The sequence below is a fragment of the Oncorhynchus kisutch genome, unplaced genomic scaffold (genome assembly GCF_002021735.2).
Source record: "Oncorhynchus kisutch isolate 150728-3 unplaced genomic scaffold, Okis_V2 scaffold1170, whole genome shotgun sequence".
Classification (NCBI taxonomy): Eukaryota; Metazoa; Chordata; class Actinopteri; order Salmoniformes; family Salmonidae; genus Oncorhynchus; species Oncorhynchus kisutch.
The window spans coordinates 49,999-71,999 of NW_022263115.1; the positions used below are offsets into that span (position 1 = coordinate 49,999).

At 42.8% G+C, this 22,001-nt stretch overlaps 1 protein-coding gene across 4 annotated transcripts in view; it reads right to left on the bottom strand.

Moving 5' to 3' along the window:
• Positions 1–22,001, bottom strand: part of LOC109877009 (sodium bicarbonate cotransporter 3) — a 74,359-nt gene that overhangs the window by 48,890 nt on the left and 3,468 nt on the right. The window contains exon 1 of one of the 4 annotated variants that reach the window (XM_031817850.1): positions 20,899–21,005. The exons of 2 other annotated variants lie outside the window; for them this stretch is intronic. In XM_031817850.1, the coding sequence (XP_031673710.1) occupies positions 20,899–20,934 (36 nt within the window). In that variant the 5' untranslated portion in view covers positions 20,935–21,005. Of the gene's footprint in view, positions 1–1,270; positions 1,574–20,898; positions 21,006–22,001 lie in introns of those variants that run through there. One more of the 4 variants, XM_031817849.1, reaches the window with a different exon arrangement.

Consider the following 22,001-nt stretch of genomic DNA (forward strand, 5'->3'; position numbering starts at 1 on the left):
ACAAGGTGACACTCCATCTTAACTCCTCCATATTTACTGGATTGGTTGAACAGTGCAGAAGAGAACCTCCTGACAAGACCAGTATGTAGGGGGATATAGTTTCAGGTGTTTCTCTTACGCCTACTAGGTTAGATTAATTATAAGAGAGTGTGTATCCTACGGTATCAGCCTAAACAGGAGAAAGGCCTTTGAACGCTATAGCCAAGGGGAATGACTCAGAGGGATGTCCCTGCTGAATAAAGCCTAGGCGGCTGGACACCACCTGCGGGGGTAAGCGCAGAGGTAAATATTTGTGTTGGGCACAAGCCAGCACGCCCAGAGTCCAAAAACAGGCTGTCTTAGCCACACAACACAGACACAGTGTTTAGATTTGAGTTACTTATACTTTACAAGTTGTGTTATCCAGCTCTCCAGCTTGCATTCCCTCTTGGTCTCTACATCACTCTGCATTCTCCTCCTAACAAGGGACAATTGTTCTGTAACAGCTATGAACCCAAGAGAAGTCCAACCTGTTGGGTTTATTAGGTTTAGTCTACTACTTATTGAACGCATTGAAGTAAACTCTAGGTCTATTTATTAGAGACCAACTCAACAGACAGATATTAAACTAAGTGGCAGTTGGCAACGTTTTGCTAACTTTCTAGGCAGATCAGCCTCCTGTCACATGATAGATGCCACTAACTGACCTGTCATTTTCATGGCTATTCTAGGTGCACTATTTCAGGGCACAAGGTGTGCCTTGTAAATATAATTAGACACAAAGGGTTAAATAGATAGGCTACCTCCTGATGATGAAATAAGCCATGTGGTCCAGTCAGTGCTACTACTCTGGAAAGCACTAACAATCCAGTCAGTAGGAGCCTACCACACTACCTAGACGACCACTCTGAACTTCTGCCCCACGGCACTTTTACATTCATGGTTTTTATAGCTTGAATGTGCTGCATTAGAACATAAAGCAATATGTTCATGAAGTGGAAAGTTATTGATTTAGCTAGTACGGTTGCTGGGCCTGCTAGCTAAACAATATGGAAGGAACTTCTAGAGAACAACCCATTTAGCAAGTGCTGCTTCTACTGAAATAGCTAAAAGGCGATGGTTTCAGAGTAATTCAGTGGGCTTAAGTTTTGGAGATAGGAACCCAAATAACAAGCAAACTACCTATTCCATCACTGGTACAGTAGACTCTCAAACTAAACAGTATTGAAAACCACACTGCTATGAAAAAAAAGCACATGCCTATTCCCAATACAGACCAGAACACACATACCACACATGGAGCTTTGGCTGCTGTGGTAGTCTTCAAATTGACAATATCTCCCCAGAAGTCCATGGCTGGCAGACTCCGCAGAGTGGCGGAACCCCCTCCAACTAAAGAGCACCCAAGTCCTGCTCTAATCACTGGATGGTGAATGGGTGGTTGGAGTGGGGAATCGAGGTGGCAGTGAACGCAAATAGTCAGGTCTGAGCAGACAGTCTGGGTGGGTGCCCAAATAGTCCTACAGGTCTGAGCAGACAGTCTGGGTGGGTGTCCAAATAGTCCTACAGGTCTGAGCAGACAGTCTGGGTGGGTGTCCAAATAGTCTTTGAATGTGTGTGTGTGTGTGTGTGTGTGTAAGTACACGTGTTCACAATTTGCATCTGCTTTCAGGAGTGTGGTCCAAATATATATTTATTTTTAGCTGTGGGTGTGTCCTGAGAGCTGCTTTAAAAAGGGTGGGGGGCACCCACACAAATTAAAAACAGCATGTGGGGCACGGGGGGCAGCCGGTCTGGAGGTCAGATGTAAATCAGTCCACGTGCCACATTTGGGGTGCTAATAAAATCAATCCATAATTATTTTACAGTTAAAAAGCTAGGCTACGTGGGATTTGGAACATTAGGTTATGACAGGGTGATTAACAAAAGGCTAAGCTGTGTCAATATATTTCACTTGTGACTTTCATGAATAGGAATATTTATGTCCGCTGCATTATGCTAATTTGTGTCAGTCGATTACGCTCCCGGACCCGGGATGGGGAGTCACTAGATGTTAAAAAGCTAGGCTACATGGGATTTGGAACATTAGGTTATACTAAATATAGGTTTCTGCACCCAAAATGTAAGACATTCGTCAGGAAGATAGATTGTTGCACTTGAAGCATTTGTACATGGGATATTGTTAACGGTTTTGTACCCATCAAATCCAACGTGGAGGAATATTTAGGGTGTTTTATGCTAGTTTGCTAGACCACTAGCCAGAATCAAAAATGTGTGCACTTATGTACAGCTCATTCGGAAAGTATTCAGACACCTTGACTTAACCCGCATTTTGTTACGTTAGAGCCTTCCTCTAAAATGGATTAAATTCCGTTTTTTTCTCAGCAATTTACACATAATACCCCATTATGACAAAGCGAAAACAGGTTTTTAGAAATAAAGGAAATACCTTATTTTACATAAGCATTAGGCCCTTTGCTATGAGACTCGAAATTGAGCTCAGGTGCATCCGGTTTTCATCCTTGAGATATTCCTACAACTTCAGTGGATTGGACATGATTTGGAAAGCACACGTCTATATAAAAAAGGTCCCACAGTTGGCAGTGCATGTCAAAGCAAAAACCAAGCCATGAGGTCGAAGGAATTGTCGGAAGAGCTTCGAGACAGGATTGTGTCAAGGCACAGATCTCGGGAAGGGTAACAAAATATTTCTGCAGCATTGAAGATCCCCAAGAAGACAGTGGCCTTTCTTAAATTGAAGACGTTTGGAACCGCCAAGATTCTTCCTAGAGCTGGTCGCGCAGCCAAACTGAGCAATCAGGGGAGAAGGGCTTTGGTCAGGGAGGTGACCAAGAACTCGATGGTCACTCTGGCAGAGCTCTAGAATTCCTCTGTCGAGATGGGATTCCAGAAGGACAACCATCTCTGCAGCACTCCACCAATCAGGACTTTATGGTAGAGTGGCCAGACGGAAGCCACTCCTCAGAAAGGCACGACGGCTCGCTTTGAGTTTGCCAAAAGGCACCTAAAAGACTCACCATGAGAAACAAGATTCTCTGGTCTGATGAAACCAAGATTGAACTCTGTGGCCTGAATGCCAAGTGTCACATCTGGAGGAAACCTGGTACCATCCCTACGGTGAAAGATGGTGGCAGCATCATGCTGTGGGGATGTTGTTCAGCAGCAGAGACAGAAACTAGTCAGGATCGAGATTCTATAGCAAAGTCATCAGACTGCTAAACAGCAATCATGAACTCAGAGTCTGCTGCCTACATTGAGACCCAATCACTGGACACTAATGGACCACTAAGCACTTTAAACAATGCCACTTTAAATAAAAAAATTTACATTACTCATATCACATGTATATACCGTATTTTTTACCAACTACTGCACCTTGCCCATGCCGCTCGGCCATCGCTCATCCATAAACTTATATGTACATATTCTCATTCACCCCTTTAGATGAGTGTATTAGGTAGTTGGGAAATTGTTAGATTACTTGTTAGAGATTACTGCATTGTCAGAACGTGAAGCACAAGCATTTCGCTACACTCGCATTAACATCTGCTAACCATATGTAGGTGATCAATAACATTTGATGATTTGAGAAAGATGAACGGAGCAAAGTACAGAGAGATCCTTGATGAAAATCTGCTCCACAGCGCTCAGGACCTCGGACTGGGGCGAAAGTTCACCTTTCAACAGGACAATGACCCTAAGCACACAGCCAAGACAACGCAGGAGTGGCTTCGGAACAGGTCTCTGAATGTCCTTGAGTGGCCCAGCCAGAGCCTGAATATCTCTGGAGAGACCTGAAAATAGCTGTGCAGGAACACTCCCCCATCCAGAAGAATGGGAGAAACTCCCAAAATACAGGTGTGCCAACTTGTAGTGTCATACCCAAGAAGACGAGGCTGTAATCACTGCCAAAGGTGCTCCAAAGTACTGAGTAAAGGGTATGAATACTTATGTAAATGTGGTTGATAAATTATAAATTATAAAAAATAAACTAAAACATCTAAATACTTGTTTTTGCTTTGTCATTATGGGGTATTGTGTGTAGATTGATGAGGGAAAAAAACAATTTAATCAATTTTAGAATTAGGCTGTAACGTAACATAATGTTGAAAAAGGGGTCTGAATACTTTCTGAAGGCACTGTAAACTAAGAAACACCAGCGAGCCAGTCAAATAAAAAAGTGGGTCTGTCAAGCAGCCTAAACACATCCCGCCAGTCAAGTTTGGACAACTACTCATTCAAGGATGTTTCATTATTTTTACTATTCTACATTGTAGAATAATAGAAGACATCACAAGTATGAAATAACACATATGGAGAGCGGTCATCACGGCAACGGGTTGCTACTTTGAAGAATCTCTAATATTTAGTTTAACACTTTTTTTGGTTACTACATGATTCCACATGTTTTTCCATTTATTTAACCAGGTAGGCAAGTTGAGAACAAGTTCTCATTTACAATTGCGACCTGGCCAAGATAAAGCAAAGCAGTTCGACAGATACAACGACAGAGTTACACATGGAGTAAAACAAACATACAGTCAATAATACAGTATAAACAAGTCTATATACAATGTGAGCAAATGTGGTGAGAAGGGAGGTAAAAGCAAAAAAGGCCATGGTGGCAAAGTAAATACAATATAGCAAGTAAAACACTGGAATGGAATGTGCAAAGTAGAAATAAAAATAATGGGGTGCAAAGGAGCAAAATAAATAAATATATTAAATACAGTTGGGAAAGAGGTAGTTGTTTGGGCTAAATTATAGGTGGGCTATGTACAGGTGCAGTAATCTGAGCTGCTCTGACAGTTGGTGCTTAAAGCTAGTGAGGGAGATAAGTGTTTCCAGTTTCAGAGATTTTTGTAGTTCGTTCCAGTCATTGGCAGCAGAGAACTGGAAGGAGAGGCGGCCAAAGAAAGAATTGGTTTTGGGGGTGACTAGAGAGATCTACCTGCTGGAGCGTGTGCGACAGGTGGGAGATGCTATGGTGACCAGCGAGCTGAGATAAGGGGGGACTTTACCTAGCAGGGTCTTGTAGATGACATGGAGCCAGTGGGTTTGGCGACGAGTATGAAGCGAGGGCCAGCCAACGAGAGCGTACAGGTCGCAATGGTGGGTAGTATATGGGGCTTTGGTGACAAAACGGATTGCACTGTGATAGACTGCATCCAATTTGTTAAGTAGGGTATTGGAGGCTATTTTGTAAATGACGTCGCCAAAGTCGAGGATTGGTAGGATGGTCAGTTTTACAAGGGTATGTTTGGCAGCATGAGTGAAGGATGCTTTGTTGCGAAATAGGAAGCCAATTCTAGATTTAACTTTGGATTGGAGATGTTTGATATGGGTCTGGAAGGAGAGTTTACAGTCTAACCAGACACCTAAGTATTTGTAGTTGTCCACGTATTCTAAGTCAGAGCCGTCCAGAGTAGTGATGTTGGACAGGCGGGTAGGTGCAGGTAGCGATCGGTTGAAGAGCATGCATTTAGTTTTACTTGTATTTAAGAGCAATTGGAGGCCACGGAAGGAGAGTTGTATGGCATTGAAGCTTGCCTGGAGGGTTGTTAACACAGTGTAGCTTGTCTTCACTATTATTCTACAATGTAGAAAATAGTATAAATAAAGAAAAACCCTGGAATGAGTAGGTGTGACCAAACTGACTAGTGCAATATATAACTATTAAGTTATATAGCTAATATGTGCCAAATAAATTGTGCCAAATAAATTCTCTCCAGCTGGGCGTTGCTAACTTGCTAATGTTAGCTAAGTGGCTAACATGTTAGCTTGCAAGATCAAGCTTCTTGGTAAGAGCAGCAGAGAACATCTCCTCCGGGATTAAGATCCCTGCTCCCTAACATTTGTTTTCTGCATGCTGAAAACTGTGTTTTGAGATACTTGCATAACTTTATGAGCTGGGTTGTCTGTCCTAGTAGTAAATCACTGTAGTCCCTGGTTCGAATCCAGGCTGAATCACATCCGGCTGTAATTGAGAGTTCCATACACAATTGGCCCAACGTCGTCCAGGCTTGGCCGAGGTAGGCAGTCATTGTAAATAAGAATTTGTTCTTAACTGACTTGCCTAGCTAAATGAAGGTTAAATTTTAAACAATTTTTTATAACACAATGTAGAAGGAAACAGATGGCTTTGATAATCAAGACAGGCGACTCTATTCAACGGTTTTAAATATCTCACACAAAAAAAACAATTTTTTGGCTCCATGGTGGCACAAAACAGTCAGACAATCCATGGGAGGGCGAGGGCCCAGGAAGCAGAGCATTCTTCTGGGAATAATGTCTGGAGGGCTGACAAGTCTGGGTCTGGGTAATGCCACGGTAATAGTGACACAGACTCGGATGTTATTTTACAATCAATTTCATTTTTTGGCACACTTTTTAAAGTTAAACAAACCATACAACTCTATGCACAAGGACAACTTTTAACAATTTCCAATAAGGGCTGTAACGGTTCACCAAACCCATGGTTCGGTACGTATTGTGATTTTGGGGGGTCACGGTTTGGATCGGTTTCAGTACAGCAGGAAAATGAAATGCCATTCACAATGTTCTTGGCATTGTCTCGTGACAGGATTGTTATGTTGGGCCTCTCAAGTTTCCACTGTGATGCTGAGTTTGTAACCATGTGGGAGGTGGGGAATGTATCAGTTGTGATGTTGTAAATACCAGCTGAATGCATTCATGTCATTTGAACTGGTTGAGAAAGCTGGTTGGCTAATGGCCAACAAGCTGCATCAACCATAAACTAAAAGTACAGCTATTATGATTGTAACCAAACTATAAAAAATAAAAAGCAATCTACTTAACTGCCAAAAATGCTGTTAGAGGACTTTTCCTTACTGGGTGACATCAGAGGTCACAATGTGGGAGAAAAATGTATGGAGTCAACTAGTGTAAGTTGCTCTGGATAAGAGCTCCTGCTAAATGACAAAAATGTATGCAAGTGGGTGCTCCGGATTAAAGACGAGTTTCACACTAGTAATTACCAGTTGGAGGGCCATTCAAATCTAATTTTATTAGTCACATGCACCGAACAAATGCGTACTTACGAGTCCCTAAACAACAATGCAGTTTAAAAGAAGAATAAGAAATAAAAGTAACAAGTAATTAAAGAGCAGCAGTAAAACAACAATAGTGAGACAATATACAGGGGGGGTACCGGTACAGAGTCAATGTGCGGGGACAACGGTTAGTTGAGGTAATATGTACATGAAGGTAGAGTTATTAAAATGACCATGCATAGATGACAGAGTGTAGCAGCGGTGTAAAAGGGGGGAGAGGGGGCAACGCAAATAAGACTCGCAAATCAAATAGCCATTTGATTAGGTGTGGAGGAGTCTTATGGCTTGGGCGTAGAAGCTATAAAGAAGCCTCTTGGACCTAGACTTGGCGCTCCGGTACCACTTTCCGTGCTTTAGCAGATAGACTGTTCTATGACTAGGGTGGCTGGAGTCTTTGACCATTTTTAGGAACTTTCTCTGACACTGCCTGGTATATAGGTTCTGGATGGCAGAGAGCTTGGCCTCAGTGATGTACTGGGCCGTTTGCACTACCCTCTGTAGTGCGTTGTGGTCGGAGGCCGAGCAGTTGCCATACCAGGCAGTGATTGCAACCAGTGACTAGGGTGCTCTTGACGGTGCAGCTGTAGAACCTTTTGAGGATCTGAGGACCCATGCAAGATCTTTTCAGTCTCCTGAGGGGAAATAGGTTTTGTCGTGCCCTCTTCACGACTGTCTTGGTGTGCTTGGACCATGTTAGTTTGTTGGTGACGTGGACACCAAGGAACTTGAATCTCTCAACCTGCTCAACTGCAGCACCGTCGTTGAGAATGGGGGTGTGCTCGGTCCTGTTTTTCCTGTTGTCCACAATCATCTCCTTTGTCTTGATCAGGTTGAGGGAGAGGTTGTTGTCCTGGCACAACACGGCCAGGTCTCTGACCTCCTCCCTATAGGCCGTCTCATCGTTGATCAGGCCTACCACTGTTGTGTCATCGGGCAAACTTAATGATGGTGTTGGAGTCGTGCAGTCATGATTGAACAGGGAGTACAGGAGGGGACTGAGCACGCACCAGTGAGGGGCCCCTGTGTTAACACATCCGCCATGCTGATCCTTGTTTCCTACCCTTACCACCTGGGGGCGGCCCATCAGGAAGTCCAGGATCGAGTTGCAGAGGGTGGTGTTTAGTCCCAGAGTCCTTAGTTTAGTGATGAGCTTTGAGGGCACTATGGTGTTGAACGCTGAGCTGCAGTCAATGAATAGCATTCTCACATAGGTGTTCCTTTTGTCTAGGTGGGAAATGGCAATGTTGAGTGCAATAGAGATTGAGATTGTGGTTCTGTAGGGGCGGTATGGAAATTGGAGGGGGCTTAGGGTTTCTGGGATGATGGTGTTGACGTGAGCCATGACCAGCCTTTCAAAGCACTTCATGGCTACAGATGTGAGTGCTATGGGTCGGTAGTCATTTAGGCAGGTTACCTTAGCGTTCTTGGGCACAGGCACTATGGTGGTCTGCTTAAAACATGTTGGTATTACAGACTCGGACAGGAAGAGGTTGAAAATGACAGTGAAGACACTTGCCAGTTGATCAGCGCATGCGTGCAGTACACATCCTGGTAATCCGTCTGGCCCTGCGGCCTTGTGAACGTTGACCTGTTGAAAGGTCTTACTCACATTTATCGTCTGGTAGGCTCGTATCACCGGGCAGCGCTCAGACGTGCCTCCCTTTGTAGTCTAATGTTTTGCAAGCTCTGCCACATCCGACGAGCGTCAGAGCCGGTGAAGTACGAGTCGATCTTAGTCCTATATTGACACTTTGCCTGTTTGATGGTTTGTCGGAGGGCATAGCAGGATTTCTTATAAGTTCCTCCTTGAAAGCGGCAGCTTTAGCCTTTAGCTCAGTGCGGATGTTCCCTGTAATCCATGGCTTCTGGTATGTACGTACGGTCACTGTCGGGACAACGTCGTCGATGCACTTATTGATGAAGCCAATGACTGATGTGGTACTCAATGCCATCGGAGGAATCTCAGAACATATTCCAGTCTGTGCTAGCAATACAGTCCTGTAGCTTAGCATCTGCTTCATCTGAGCACTTTTTTATTGATCTAGTCACTGGTGCTTCCGGCTTTAATTTTTTGCTTGTAAGCAGCAATCAGGATGATAGAATAATGGTCAGATTTGCCAAATGGAGAGCGAGCTTTGTCTGTGTCTCTGTGTCTGTAGTAAAGGTGGTCCCGAGTTGTTTTCCCTCTGGTTGCACATTTAATATAGAAATTTGGTAAAACGTATTTAAATTTCCCTGCATTAAAGTCCCCGACTACTAGGAGCGCCACGTCTGGGTGAGCGTTCTCTTGTTTGCTTATGGCAGAATACAGCTCATTCAAAGCCTCTGACTGTGGTGGTATGTCAGCTCCGAAAAATACAGATGAAAAGTATCTAGGTAGATAGTATGGTCTATAGCTTATTATGAGATACTCTACCTCAGGCGAGCAATAGCTTGAGACTTCCTTAGATATCGTGCACCAGCTGTTATTTACAAAAATAGTCTGTCGCCCCTGGTCTTACCAGACGCCGCTGTTATCCTACAGCTTTTAACCAGCCAGCTGTATGTTGATAGTGTCGTCGTTCAGCCACGACTCTGTGAAGCATAAGATTTTACAGTTTTGAATGTCCCGTTGGTAGTTTAATCTTCTGCTTAGGTCATCCATTTTATTGTCCAAATATTGCACATTTGCTAGCAGAATGGAAGGAAGTGGGGGTTTATTCGATCGCCTATGAATTCTCAGAAGGCAGCCCGCCCTCTGGCCCCTTTTTCTCTGCCTCTTCTTCATACAAATCACGGGAATCTGGGTCTGTTCCCAAGAAAGCAGTATATCGTCAGACTCGTTAAAGGAAAAAAAGGATTCTGCTAGTCAGTGTTGAGTAATCGCAGTCCTGATGGCCAGAAGGTATTTTCGGTCATAAGAGACGGTAGCGCAACATTATGTACAAAATAAGTTTTAAAAAATAAGTTAAAAGCAAATAAAATATATATTTTTAAAAAACACGTTGGGGTAAAACGTCTGCCTTGCCCGGCGCCATTTAAGTGTATTTTTTCCCCAGTCGTATGTGGCAAATTCTCACTTCCATCTTGGTTACAAAATGCACCATGTCACTGCCTCCATTAGTGCCAGATAAGCACCCTTTCCGGGGTAATGTGATGGGCTGTCACTTAAGTAAGCGCAACACACGATGCATTAGCCAATTCATTGAAAACTTTGGCTTGCTTATACAGAGAGGGTACTAGGCCTACCAGTTTGCAGAAAGGCGAGAAAAAAAAGGAAGTTGGTCAACAAGGTTCGAGGACAAGGTGCTGAAACCCCCCATTCTCAAACACCAAGAATGGGTGCATATCCACAGCTATAAGCCGAGGACAACATAAACATAGCCTACCTATGGCTCTTCTAATTTATTTAGCCTGGTCAGTCAGCTGCCAAGGGCTGCTTGAATGCAGAAGGGAAGCGATGTTGTGTTGTGGTTCATTTCCTTTTCCGTCTTGCTCCAGTGTACTGGGGTGATGTAGGCATACATTTGTCAACATATGAAGTGTTGGCTGCTAGGCTATTCTTGTTGAGCGTGGTGAGATACTGTTAACTTTTTATTATTTTACCTTTAACATTTACAGCCAAAATGTTCCCAAACTGGAGGATTCAGGTTTAAATTGACCCCACCACTCATCATACAGAACTAGTCCCCAGCTGCGCTTCACAAAAGGACAGTTTGAAATGCGCAAATTAAGATTAGAATTTTGATTACAACATGCATATAGGCTCTAGTTGTTTTAATGGAAGAGCCTGAAACGATTTGAGCTCAGATTTACTCAATAAACAAAAAATAATGTATTAATTCAGGTTCACAGCGCGGACCGAACGGTTTGATAAGAATACCTGTACCATTACATCCCTAATCTCCAGACAATTTGACAAAAACACATTGGGAGAAAAAAAAGGGCAAATGTTCAGTAACAGAATGACAGTAAAATCTTTATTTTTATCACGTTTTCCAGAAACTCACATTAAATATCCCCTCAGAATTAATATTCAAAGATGTCTGCAGAAAGAATGGGCTGTCAGCTATGATGATATATTGAGTTTCAACTACAGTAAGTGAAGTGGAATAACACCCGGCAACAGAATGACATCACAAGTCCCTGATCTATACTATACAGAAATGTAGAATTATAAATTGCCATTCTCTTCATGGTGATGTATCCTTAATAGGTACCCAAAAGGTAGAAACATGTAGTATCCTCCTTAGCATGTTTAGGTATTACTGTACACACTGGCTATTATTCTAATAAACTCTGCCCCCAAACAAGACCAAATTTGGTTGGTCCGGCCCAAATCTGTACCAATCATAGACGGCTAAGTTTGGCCATCACACTACAGCACAGCATAATTCAGTACAGTATACACACCTTAGTGTACAAAACATTAAGAACACCTTCATAATATTGAGTTGCACACCCTTTTTGCCCTCAGAACAGTTCGTTGGGGAATGGACTCTACGAGGTGTCCAAAGCGTTCCACAGGGATGCTGGCCCCTGTTGACTCCAAAGCTTCCCACAGTTGTGTCAAATTGGCTGAATGTCCTTTGGGTGGTGGACCATTGTTAATACAAACATGAAACTGTTGAGCGTGAAATACCTAGCAACCTTGCAGTTCTTGACACAAACCGGTGCGCCTGACACCTACTACCATACCCCATTCAAAGGCAATATTTTGTCTTGGCCATTCACCCTCTCAATGGCACACATACACAAGCCACGTCTCAATTGTCTCAAGGCTTAACAAAATTATTTAAACCCGTCTCCTCCCCTTCTTCTACACTGATTGACGTGGATTTAATAAGTGACATCAATAAGGGATCATAGCTTTCACCTGGTCAGTCTCATGGAAAGAGCAGGTGTTCATAATGTTTTGTACACAGTGTAGTTCAGTACAGTAAATTGTACACTACTGTATAAACATGTAAAACAGATATCTATGATTGATTCAGACTGACCAAATTTAAAAAAAACTACTTTTCAACGTCCATTGACATCGGTCCACAGTGGGTGAGACGGCTGGTTACATTGAATGGAAAGGGGGGGGGGGGCTTATGGGTAGGTGTCAATAAGAGCTGGGAGAGGTGGCATTAATGAGAGGTGGCATTAACAAGAACGGAGTTAGGTTGTCCAGACTGTTTTTCACACTTGTGCTTTGACCACCGCGTGACAGAGAAAAAAAACAGTTATGAGCTTAACATAACAGTATGCCAGTGGAAGGGAGGACAGTTGGCAGGTGACCCACAGTTGGTTTGTGACTACTAGGAATTTCCATTGTAGCCAATTCAATTGCAGTCATTCCGTTAGGGCCCGATTCCGACCTGAAGTGTGCTTAAATGGAATGCAATTCCCTATTTAATGCACTTTTTTCTATGAGTATTCTGACCTTGAACTTAAGCATGACAATAGCGTGCTATTCACCTGCTATACGTTTTGGGTCAAGATCGAATAAAAAGTGAAACATTAAGGTATCCTTTTTAGATAAAACTATACTAAATGTATTCACGTCACAAAATGACATAAATGAAGGGCTACAGTAGCCTCAACAGCACTCTGGGGTAGTACCATGGTGTAGCCAGAGGACAGCTAGCTTCCATCCTCCTCTGGGTACATTGACTTCAATACAACACCTAGGAGGTTCATGGTTCTTGCACAGTAATTATGACAACTTCCGGAAGACGTCCTCCAACCCATCAGAGCGCTAGCAGCATGAATTGACATGTTGTTCACCCAATCGAAGGATCAGAGAAAGAATTTAGAACTGAAAGCATAGCCTACAGCTAGCTAGCATAGCAGTGCATAAAATGGAGGTGAGCAGTTGACTCAAGTAGAGATTAAGACCGTAGTTTGACATTTGAACAAATGAATGTCTTCAAAAATAAAGGAGAAGCAAGAGAGAGTGTAAGCTATCTATATTTTGTTGTATTTTCATTTTGTTAGATAGCGAATGCAGCTAGCTAGTTTAGCCTACTCAAACAGCCGGCTCAAACAAACAAAGACGGGAGCTGTGTTAGCTAGCTGGCTATCCAACAATGGAACTCTTCCAAGGTAAGCTTTTGTAAGGTAAGTTTCCCTCGATCCTAACTAGTTTCCCAGATCCTAACTAGTTTCCCAGTCCCTGCCGCTGAAGTCCCTGCCGTTACCCGGACTATTTGCATTGTGTGCCTCCCCCAGGCCCTCTTTTACGCTGCTGCTACTCTCTGTTTATCTTATATGCAGTCACTTTAACTATACATTCATGTACATACTACCTAATTGGCCCAACCAATCAGTGCTCCCACACATTGGCTAACCGGGCTAACTCCTCTTTTTACACTTCTGCTACTCTGTTCATCATATATGCATAGTAACTTTAACAATATCTACATGTACATACTACCTCCATAAGCCTGACTAGTAGGTGTCTGATTTGAAAACAGCCCCACAGCATGATGCTGCCACTACGCTTCACCGCAGGTGATGAAGGGTGCCTGGTTTCCCCCAGATTTAACTTTTTGGCCTGAATGCCAAGCGTCACATCTTGATTTCATCAGACCAGAGAATCTAGTTTCGCATGGTCAGAGTCCTTTAAGTGACTTTTGGCAAATTCTAGGCAGGCTTTTATGTGCCTTTTACTGAAGAGTGGCTTCCGCCTGGCCACTACCATAAAGTCCTGATTGGTGGAGTGCTGCAGAGATGGTTGTCCTTCTGGAAGGTTCTCTTATCCCCACAGAGGAACTCTAGAGCTCCTTCAGAGGGACCATCGGGTTCTTGGTCACCTCCCTGACCAAGGCCCTTCTCCCCAGATTGCTCAGTTTGGCTGAAAGGCCAGCTCTAGGAAGAGTCTTGGTGGTTCCAAACTTCTTCCCGTTAAGAATGATGGAGGCCACTGTGTTCTTGGGGACCTTCAATGCTGCAGAAATGTTTTGGTACCCTTCCTCAGATCTATGCCTCGATACAATCCTGACTCGGAGGTCTACGGACAATTCCGTCAACCTCATTGCTTAGTTTATGCTCTGACATGCGCCGTCATCTGTGGGACCTTGTATAGACGTGTGTGTGTGTGTGTGCCGTTCCAAATCATGTCCAACCAATTGAATTTACCACAGGTGGACTCCAATGAAGTTGTAGAAACATCTCAAGGATGATCAATGGAAACAGGATGCACCCGAGCTCAATTGAGTCACATAGCAAAGGGTCTAAATACTTATGTAAATAAGGTATCCTTCATATTTTTACTACATTTGCAAACATTTCTAAAAACCTGTTTTCACTTTGTTATTATAGGGCATTGTGTATAGATTGAGGAATCTTTTTAAAGATTTAAACCATCTTAGATGGGCTGTAATGTAACAAAATCTGGCTAAAGTAAAGGGGTCTGAATATTTTCCAAATGCACTGTGTGTTCTATTTACATAGTCCAATCCCATCAACAACAGAATCAACATCAAGCTCAGCACAAGGAACTAGTGTAAGTCACCTTTGCTAAATCTTTCCATGACTTCATGATGGGAAAATAAATATACTGGAGCTAGGCATAAACATGGTCTGTGTTTTGTTGTCATAGGTGGATGTGTTAGAAGTAGGCTACATCTTCTACTGTAGTTCTCTGGATTATGGAGGATTAGTTGATTATTAAGTCTAAATTGGAGAAAAGCAGAATTATTAGTAAGGAGGGGTTGGTGTGGGTGACTAACGGGTGTCTGTTGGGGGTGGGTATTTTGTGTGAAGGTTAGTCAGCATGAGCAATTCACATGTGGGGGATTGACATGACTTTCTCAACTTTCCAAATTTTGATATAGATATATATATAGATATATACATATATATGTTCACACACACGTTTTAAGAAAATTCCCAGCTATCTCCAACACAGGTATGATTGGAGAATGAAACAGGTGTTAAACATGGGCAGCGGAAAGCAGCAGTCGACGACGCCATTGTTGACACAAATTAATAGACCTATAATGAATATCTTAGAAAATACCATTTAGGCATCATTCACTTTTAAAACCATTTAATACATTTTATTTTATTATCATTTGGACTAGTGAGGCCATTTCTCCACTAGCCTATCTATTGTTCCTGCAGTGAGGAGGATACACCATCTAATGTTTCATCATTTATCTGAACATACATCTCAAAAAAGCATACCAGTATGCAAATTAGGGAGACAAATGAGCAGCGCTCTTAACAATGCAATTTGTTAGGATACTGACGAGTCACTCACTTTAAACGTCACTGCCTGGCAAGGCCTAATGGACTTCATATCGATAATAAAAACAAGATGTTTAGTTGACTTGTCCCGATGCAATACCATAGATATAGAACTATGGCATAGGATTTATAAATGGAAGGGATATACACAAGATCAACATTAATCAGTTAATTCGTCACCTTTTATAAACTAGTCAAGCTTGCTGTTCATCAATCAAAGCACTGTAAACAGCCGTTTACTTTTTCCCTGTTGGTCAAACATCTGTCCAACACCATTCTATATACTTTCGGCCCGTCTTTGGACACTGTGCTATCTAACCTCCAAACAAGCTTCAATGCCATACAACACTCCTTCCGTGGCCTCCAACTGCTCTTAAACGCTAGTAAAACCAAATGCATGCTTTTCAACCGGTCGCTGCCTGCACCTGCATGCCCGACTAGCATCACCACCCTGGATGGTTCCGACCTAGAATATGTGGACGTCTATAAGTACCTAGGTGTCTGGCTAGACTGCAAACTCTCCTTCCAGACTCATATCAAACATCTCCAATCGAAAATCAAATCAAGAGTCGGCTTTCTATTCCGCAACAAAGCCTCCTTCACTCAAGCCGCCAAGCTTACCCTAGTAAAACTGACTATCCTACCGATCCTCGACTTCGGCGATGTCATCTACAAAATGGCTTCCAACACTCTACTCAGCAAACTGGATGCAGTCTATCACAGTGCCATCCGTTTTGTCACTAAAGCACCTTATACTACCCACCACTGCGACTTGTATGCTCTAGTCGGCTGGCCCTCGCTACATATTCGTCGCCAGACCCACTGGCTCCAGGTCATCTACAAGTCTATGCTAGGTAAAGCTCCGCCTTATCTCAGCTCACTGGTCACGATGGCAACACCCATCCGTAGCACGCGCTCCAGCAGGTGTATCTCACTGATCATCCCTAAAGCCAACACCTCATTTGGCCGCCTTTCGTTCCAGTACTCTGCTGCCTGTGACTGGAACGAATTGCAAAAATCGCTGAAGTTGGAGACTTTTATCTCCCTCACCAACTTCAAACATCAGCTATCTGAGCAGCTAACCGATCGCTGCAGCTGTACATAGTCTATTGGTAAATAGCCCACCCTTTTCACCTACCTCATCCCCATACTGTTTTTATTTATTTACTTTTCTGCTCACCAATATCTCTACCTGTACATGACCATCTGATCTTTTATCACTCCAGTGTTAATCTGCAAAATTGTAATTATTTGCCTACCTCCTCATGCCTTTTGCACACATTGTATATAGACCCCCCCTTTGTTTTCTACTGTGTTATTGACTTGTTAATTGTTTACCCCATGTGTAACTCTTTGTTGTATGCTCACACTGCTATGCTTTATCTTGGCCAGGTCGCAGTTGCAAATGAGAACTTGTTCTCAACTAGCCTACCTGGTTAAATAAAGGAAAAAAAAAAAAAAAAGAATATATACTGTCCTGGCCATGGTGTAGTTCAATACATTGAGGTCATGCAGGGCCTATAGGTTGGCATGTTCTCTATATTTCAGCTATTACTGGGCTTTTGGGGATTATTAAGAAATGTATTAAAAGGCTGTGTAGTATAATTTCTCTTTTTTTTTTACCTTTATTTTACTAGGCAAGTCAGTTAAGAACAAATTCTTATTTTCAATGACGGCCTTGGAACAGTGGGTTAACTGCCTGTTCAGGGGCAGAACGACAGATTTGTACCTTGTCAGCGCGGGGATTTGAACTTGCAACCTTTCGGTTACTAGTCCAATGCTCTAACCACTAGGCTACCCTGCCGCAAATCATTACTCTATTCTTTATAACTGCATTGAAGTAATTGCATGCATTTGTTTCTGAAGTGTAATTGAGAAGATTTGAAAATAGGACGCTACCCCTTTAATACAGATGTTCCAGAAGAGATGTCGCCACAGGTCGACAGTAGGCTAGCCAAGACGAATGCTACGTGTATTTTTGTAACTTTCTTTTTGCAGACTCAGTGGCAAGTGTATCGCTAGTATGTTCACTATTGAAGGTTTACCTTTGTAAATCACTTTCCTTAAAATAAATAAACTCAGCAAGTAGATTGATGGGCACTTATTTTGCTCTGGAGAGCACGCATGTGCTGTGTGAAGGCATCAACTCAAATTATATTGGTTCATACACATGGTTTGCAGATGTTATTGTGAGTGTAGAGAAATGTACTCATGTACTAATCCAGACGCCGACTGCTCGAGAAGTTGTGACTCGCTGGAGCTTGAAATTAACAGCCAATCATATTGTTTAAATACAAATAGCATGACATTTACGTGTCTATTCTTCAAATGGTAGACTGCAGCAGAGCAGGTAAATGTTTAACTGGAATGCAAAAATACACTGAAAAGTCTAGCCCAGGAGACTCATCGTTACCACATTATATGGGACGAGCAAATTCACTCACATTATATGGATGTGCAAATGTATGCGCTCTCCCTTGCGTGTAAAGACATTTGACTGCAACCACACACACCCACCATCAGCACAGACAGAAGGGGAAACACAGACATGTCACAGGGGCTATAAGGCTGAAGCATCCGTTTAGAACGATCAAATGATAGTGAGAGGAAGTCCAGTTGCAGGTAGTGGGAGAGGATGGAACTAGGTGAAACTGGGTTGCCAGTATGCAGATTCTCATTGATGAATCATCCGAACACAATACCATTTTCTGTTGCCAAAACCAAATCTGTTACAAAATGCACTAAGTTGTATAGACTTGTCGCTTTGCCAAAGTAATAAAAAATGGCATCGTATTGGAGTGCAAGGTCGAATTGAGTCTGTGCACACGCGCGCTTCAGAGGAGGCGCTCCCTAACAGAAATATGCAAATACATGCTACAATGGGATCATGCTAGCTCGTGCTTGGCCATGGAAACCAATTTCATAAAGCTCCTGAGGAACCGTTCTTGTGCTGAGGTTGCTTCCAAAGGCAGTTTGGAACTCGATAGTGAGTGTTGCAACCGAGGACAGACGATTTTTATGCGCTACGTGCTTAAGCACTTGGCGGTCCCGTTCTGTGAGCTTGTGTGGCCTACCACTTCACGGCTGAGACATTGTTGCTCCTTTGGTGTTTCCACTTCACAATAACAGCACTTACAGTTGACCAGGGCAGCTCTAGCAAGGCAAAAATTGAACAAACTGACTTGTTGGAAAGGTGGCATCTTATGACGGTTCCACGTTGAAAGTCAGTGAGGTCTTCAATAAGGCCATTCTACTGCCAATGTTCGTCTATGGAGAAATTAATGGCTGTGTTCAATTTTATACACCCGTCAGCAACAGGTGTGGCTGAAATAGCCAAAATCAATTTATTTGAAGGGTTGTGTCCACATACTTCTGTCTGTGTGTGTGTATGCATACACACCAGGTGTGTGCGCGCGCCTTTCCAAATCATGTCCAATCAATTGAATTTACCACAGGTGGACTCCAATCAAGTTGTAGAAACATCAAGGATGATGCCTAGTTAAATAAAGTTTTTATTTATTTATCAATGGAAACAGGATGCACATGAGCTCAATTTCGAGTCTCAGCAAAGGGTCTGAATACATTTGCAAGAACTTCAAAAAAACTGTTTTTGCTTTGTCATTATGGAGTATTGTGTGTAAATTGATGATACAAATATATATATTTCATCCATTTTAGAAGAAGGCTGTAACGTAACAAAATGTGGAAAAAGTCAAGGGGTCTGAATAGTTTTTCAATGCAACACAAACACAGTATTTTAATACCTTTTTAAGACTTCCTGGTAGATGTTTTCTAAGACCCATTTTCCATCTGTTTCACCAGAAATCAGATCCTTTGCCTATTCCACATTTTCAGGACAGAAAATGGTCAAACAATTAATATATACCTTAATAAATTGCTCAGCTTCCACTTGACACCAAATTTGATGTGCTGCTATGAATGTCACTTTAGTGCCCATTGGTTCCCGTATGTTATGTAAAGTCCCTCGTGCTGAGAGGTGTATGTAGTGCCCTATGAATGAGAGAATGTAGCGCCCTACGAATGAGAGATTATGAGTGTATGTAGCACCCTATGAATGAGAGATTATGAGTGTATGTAGCGCCCTATGAATGAGAGATTATGAGTGTATGTAGCGCCCTATGAATGAGAGATTATGAGTATGTAGCGCCCTATGAATGAGAGATTATGAGTATGTAGCGCCCTATGAATGAGAGATTATGAGTGTATGTAACATCCTATGAATGAGATACTGGCCCCTGTAACATCCATCTATTCTGTTTCAGTTAAGTAGTCAGGAGGACACCCATGGGGCTTTCTTTAGCTCTGTCTCCAGGCTACAACCCACCGGTGCTGCTATTGCTGACACTTAATCCGCTGTGGGTAGGCCTGGGTGATATACGACTCATAGGCCTACACACACCCATATCGCAATTACACTGAAGAGGCCTATACACAAAACTGTAGGTCTAAACCCCTCTGATAAAAATAACAGCAGAAGAAAACAGGAAAGTCGTTCTACTCTACTGCTATGCTGATGGTTAAGAGCTTTGGGCCAGTAACAGAAAGGATGCTGGTTTGAATCCCTGAGCCAGCAAACTGGGGGGGGAAAAAATCTGCTGTTTTAACCTTGAGCAAGGCAATTAACCAACAACTGCTCCCCGGGCGCTGATGACATGGGCGTTGATTAAGGCAGCCCCCCCTCACCTCTATGATAAATGCTGAAGACACATTTCGGTTGAATGCATTCAGTTGTGCAACTGACTAGGTGTCCTTATCCCTTCCATTATCCCTTCCATTTTCTGATGACAGTCTCCTGATGCCTAATCTGAACGTTTTCAGAACGTTCTGTGAACCCGCCACTTAACCTAGTTTTGATCAGGATAATGATATACAGGCATGCAAAGAAAAACACCATCACCACCAAGCCATCTGAGATATCAGAATATGAACAAATGGCGAGCAAACACACAACCTGTCATCTCTACTGTAATATCCTCAAACTCTCACATTGAACCATTCACAGTGAAACAAGTGGTGTATCATGCTAGTCAGTAAACCAACCAAGTTCCTCAAACTGCTTCTCTTGTTCTCACTCAATCCCCTGTTCCATTTTAGGACAACCAGCTGAAAACAAACGGATACAAACGCAACATGAACCCACTAAACTCCTGGCTACTTGTAGATTGCAATCTAGACCTATAAAGTAATACATTGAGGCCACACACAGTTTGGTATTGCTATCCTTGTGGGGACCAAAGAATTGATTCCCATCTAAAATAATTTTTGCCCTAAATCTATGTCTAACTAACCTTTAACACTATGCCTAACCCTAAATTAGCATTTCCCTCATAGGGACTGACAAAATGTCCTTGTTTTACCATCCTTGTGAGGACACAGAGTATAAAATGTGAAATTTTAAAAAAGGTAGTGAAACAATTTAACAGCTGTGAAACAGACTCAAGGATGTAGCAAAACCTACCAAACACTGAATAGAAACTATTTTCCATTTCACACTACTACCACCCACCTCTCTTGTTTATCTTCCCCTCTTACTTCCTGTCTCCCCCGATTGCTCGTCATCTCTCCTCACAGATGTAAACAGACTTACCGTCTGCAGCACATGCTCTCCTTCCCCCTTCTCCATAACTGGGAAGAATCACCGCAGGCAGGGTAACTTCTGTTCTTACTGGAGGGGTATCCTAGGTTTTAAGCTTCTACAGTGCGTTTCAGAATCTATGCATCTCCAGATAGCCATGCATCTCCCAAAGACCATCCCACAAGTGCGAAGAAGAAGAGGTGGAGAAAGAAAGTGAGAGGTGCACGGAAAAAAGGGGACAGACCGATGCACACTATTAACCGGCTGCTCGCTCAGCAACCAATCCAGTCAGGCTATGATTTACTAATGTCCCCCATCAACCAATCGCTGTCGGTCTGGCACACCAGAAAGAGGGAAAGATAAAGGTGGGGGTTGGCCATTAAAAAGAGGTAGATGAAAAGAGGGGGGCTTTGGAAGGCAAAGGGAGAGAAAGCGCGAGAGGGGAGGGGGATGGAGTTCCTCAGGGTCCAGTCTCAATAGCTTAATTATTCAGTTCCTGATAGCAGGGACGGTCATACTGACCGGCAGACACACAGTACGTGTGAGGGAGATGTTCAACACGATGCAAAAAAAAGTGTCAGAAACAGCTCTTTTTGGCGTTTTGAAAGGAACAAAAAATATCACCATGGGTGAATATGGCTGCGTTCACACAGGCAGCCCAATTCTGATATTTTATTCACTAATTGGTCTTTTGACCGATCACAGATCTTTTCAGAGCTGATCTGATTAGTCAAAAGACCAATTAGTGAAAAAAAAAGGTCAGAATTAGCTGCCTGTATAAACATTGCCAACGCATCAAAAAAAGGGATTAAAATAGAAATACTGTGAATCATCTTCTAGCAGGTTCGGTAACTTACTGATGAGTCGTACAGAAAACCATACAATTGCTACCGATCTCCCACTCTGTTCTAAGTGTTTGTATGCAGTCTGCGAGAGAGGGAAGTCAGTAAGACTCATTTGCATGACTCACTGTACTCAACAGGGAAGTGAAAAGTCAGATGAAAAACCAAATGAGACAGATGGAGATCAGCCTCCACCGTGGGAAACATAGCCTAACCTTAATACACCAGGCGTAACTCAATAGACCTTGAAAAGACAAACATGTCCGCTTCAGC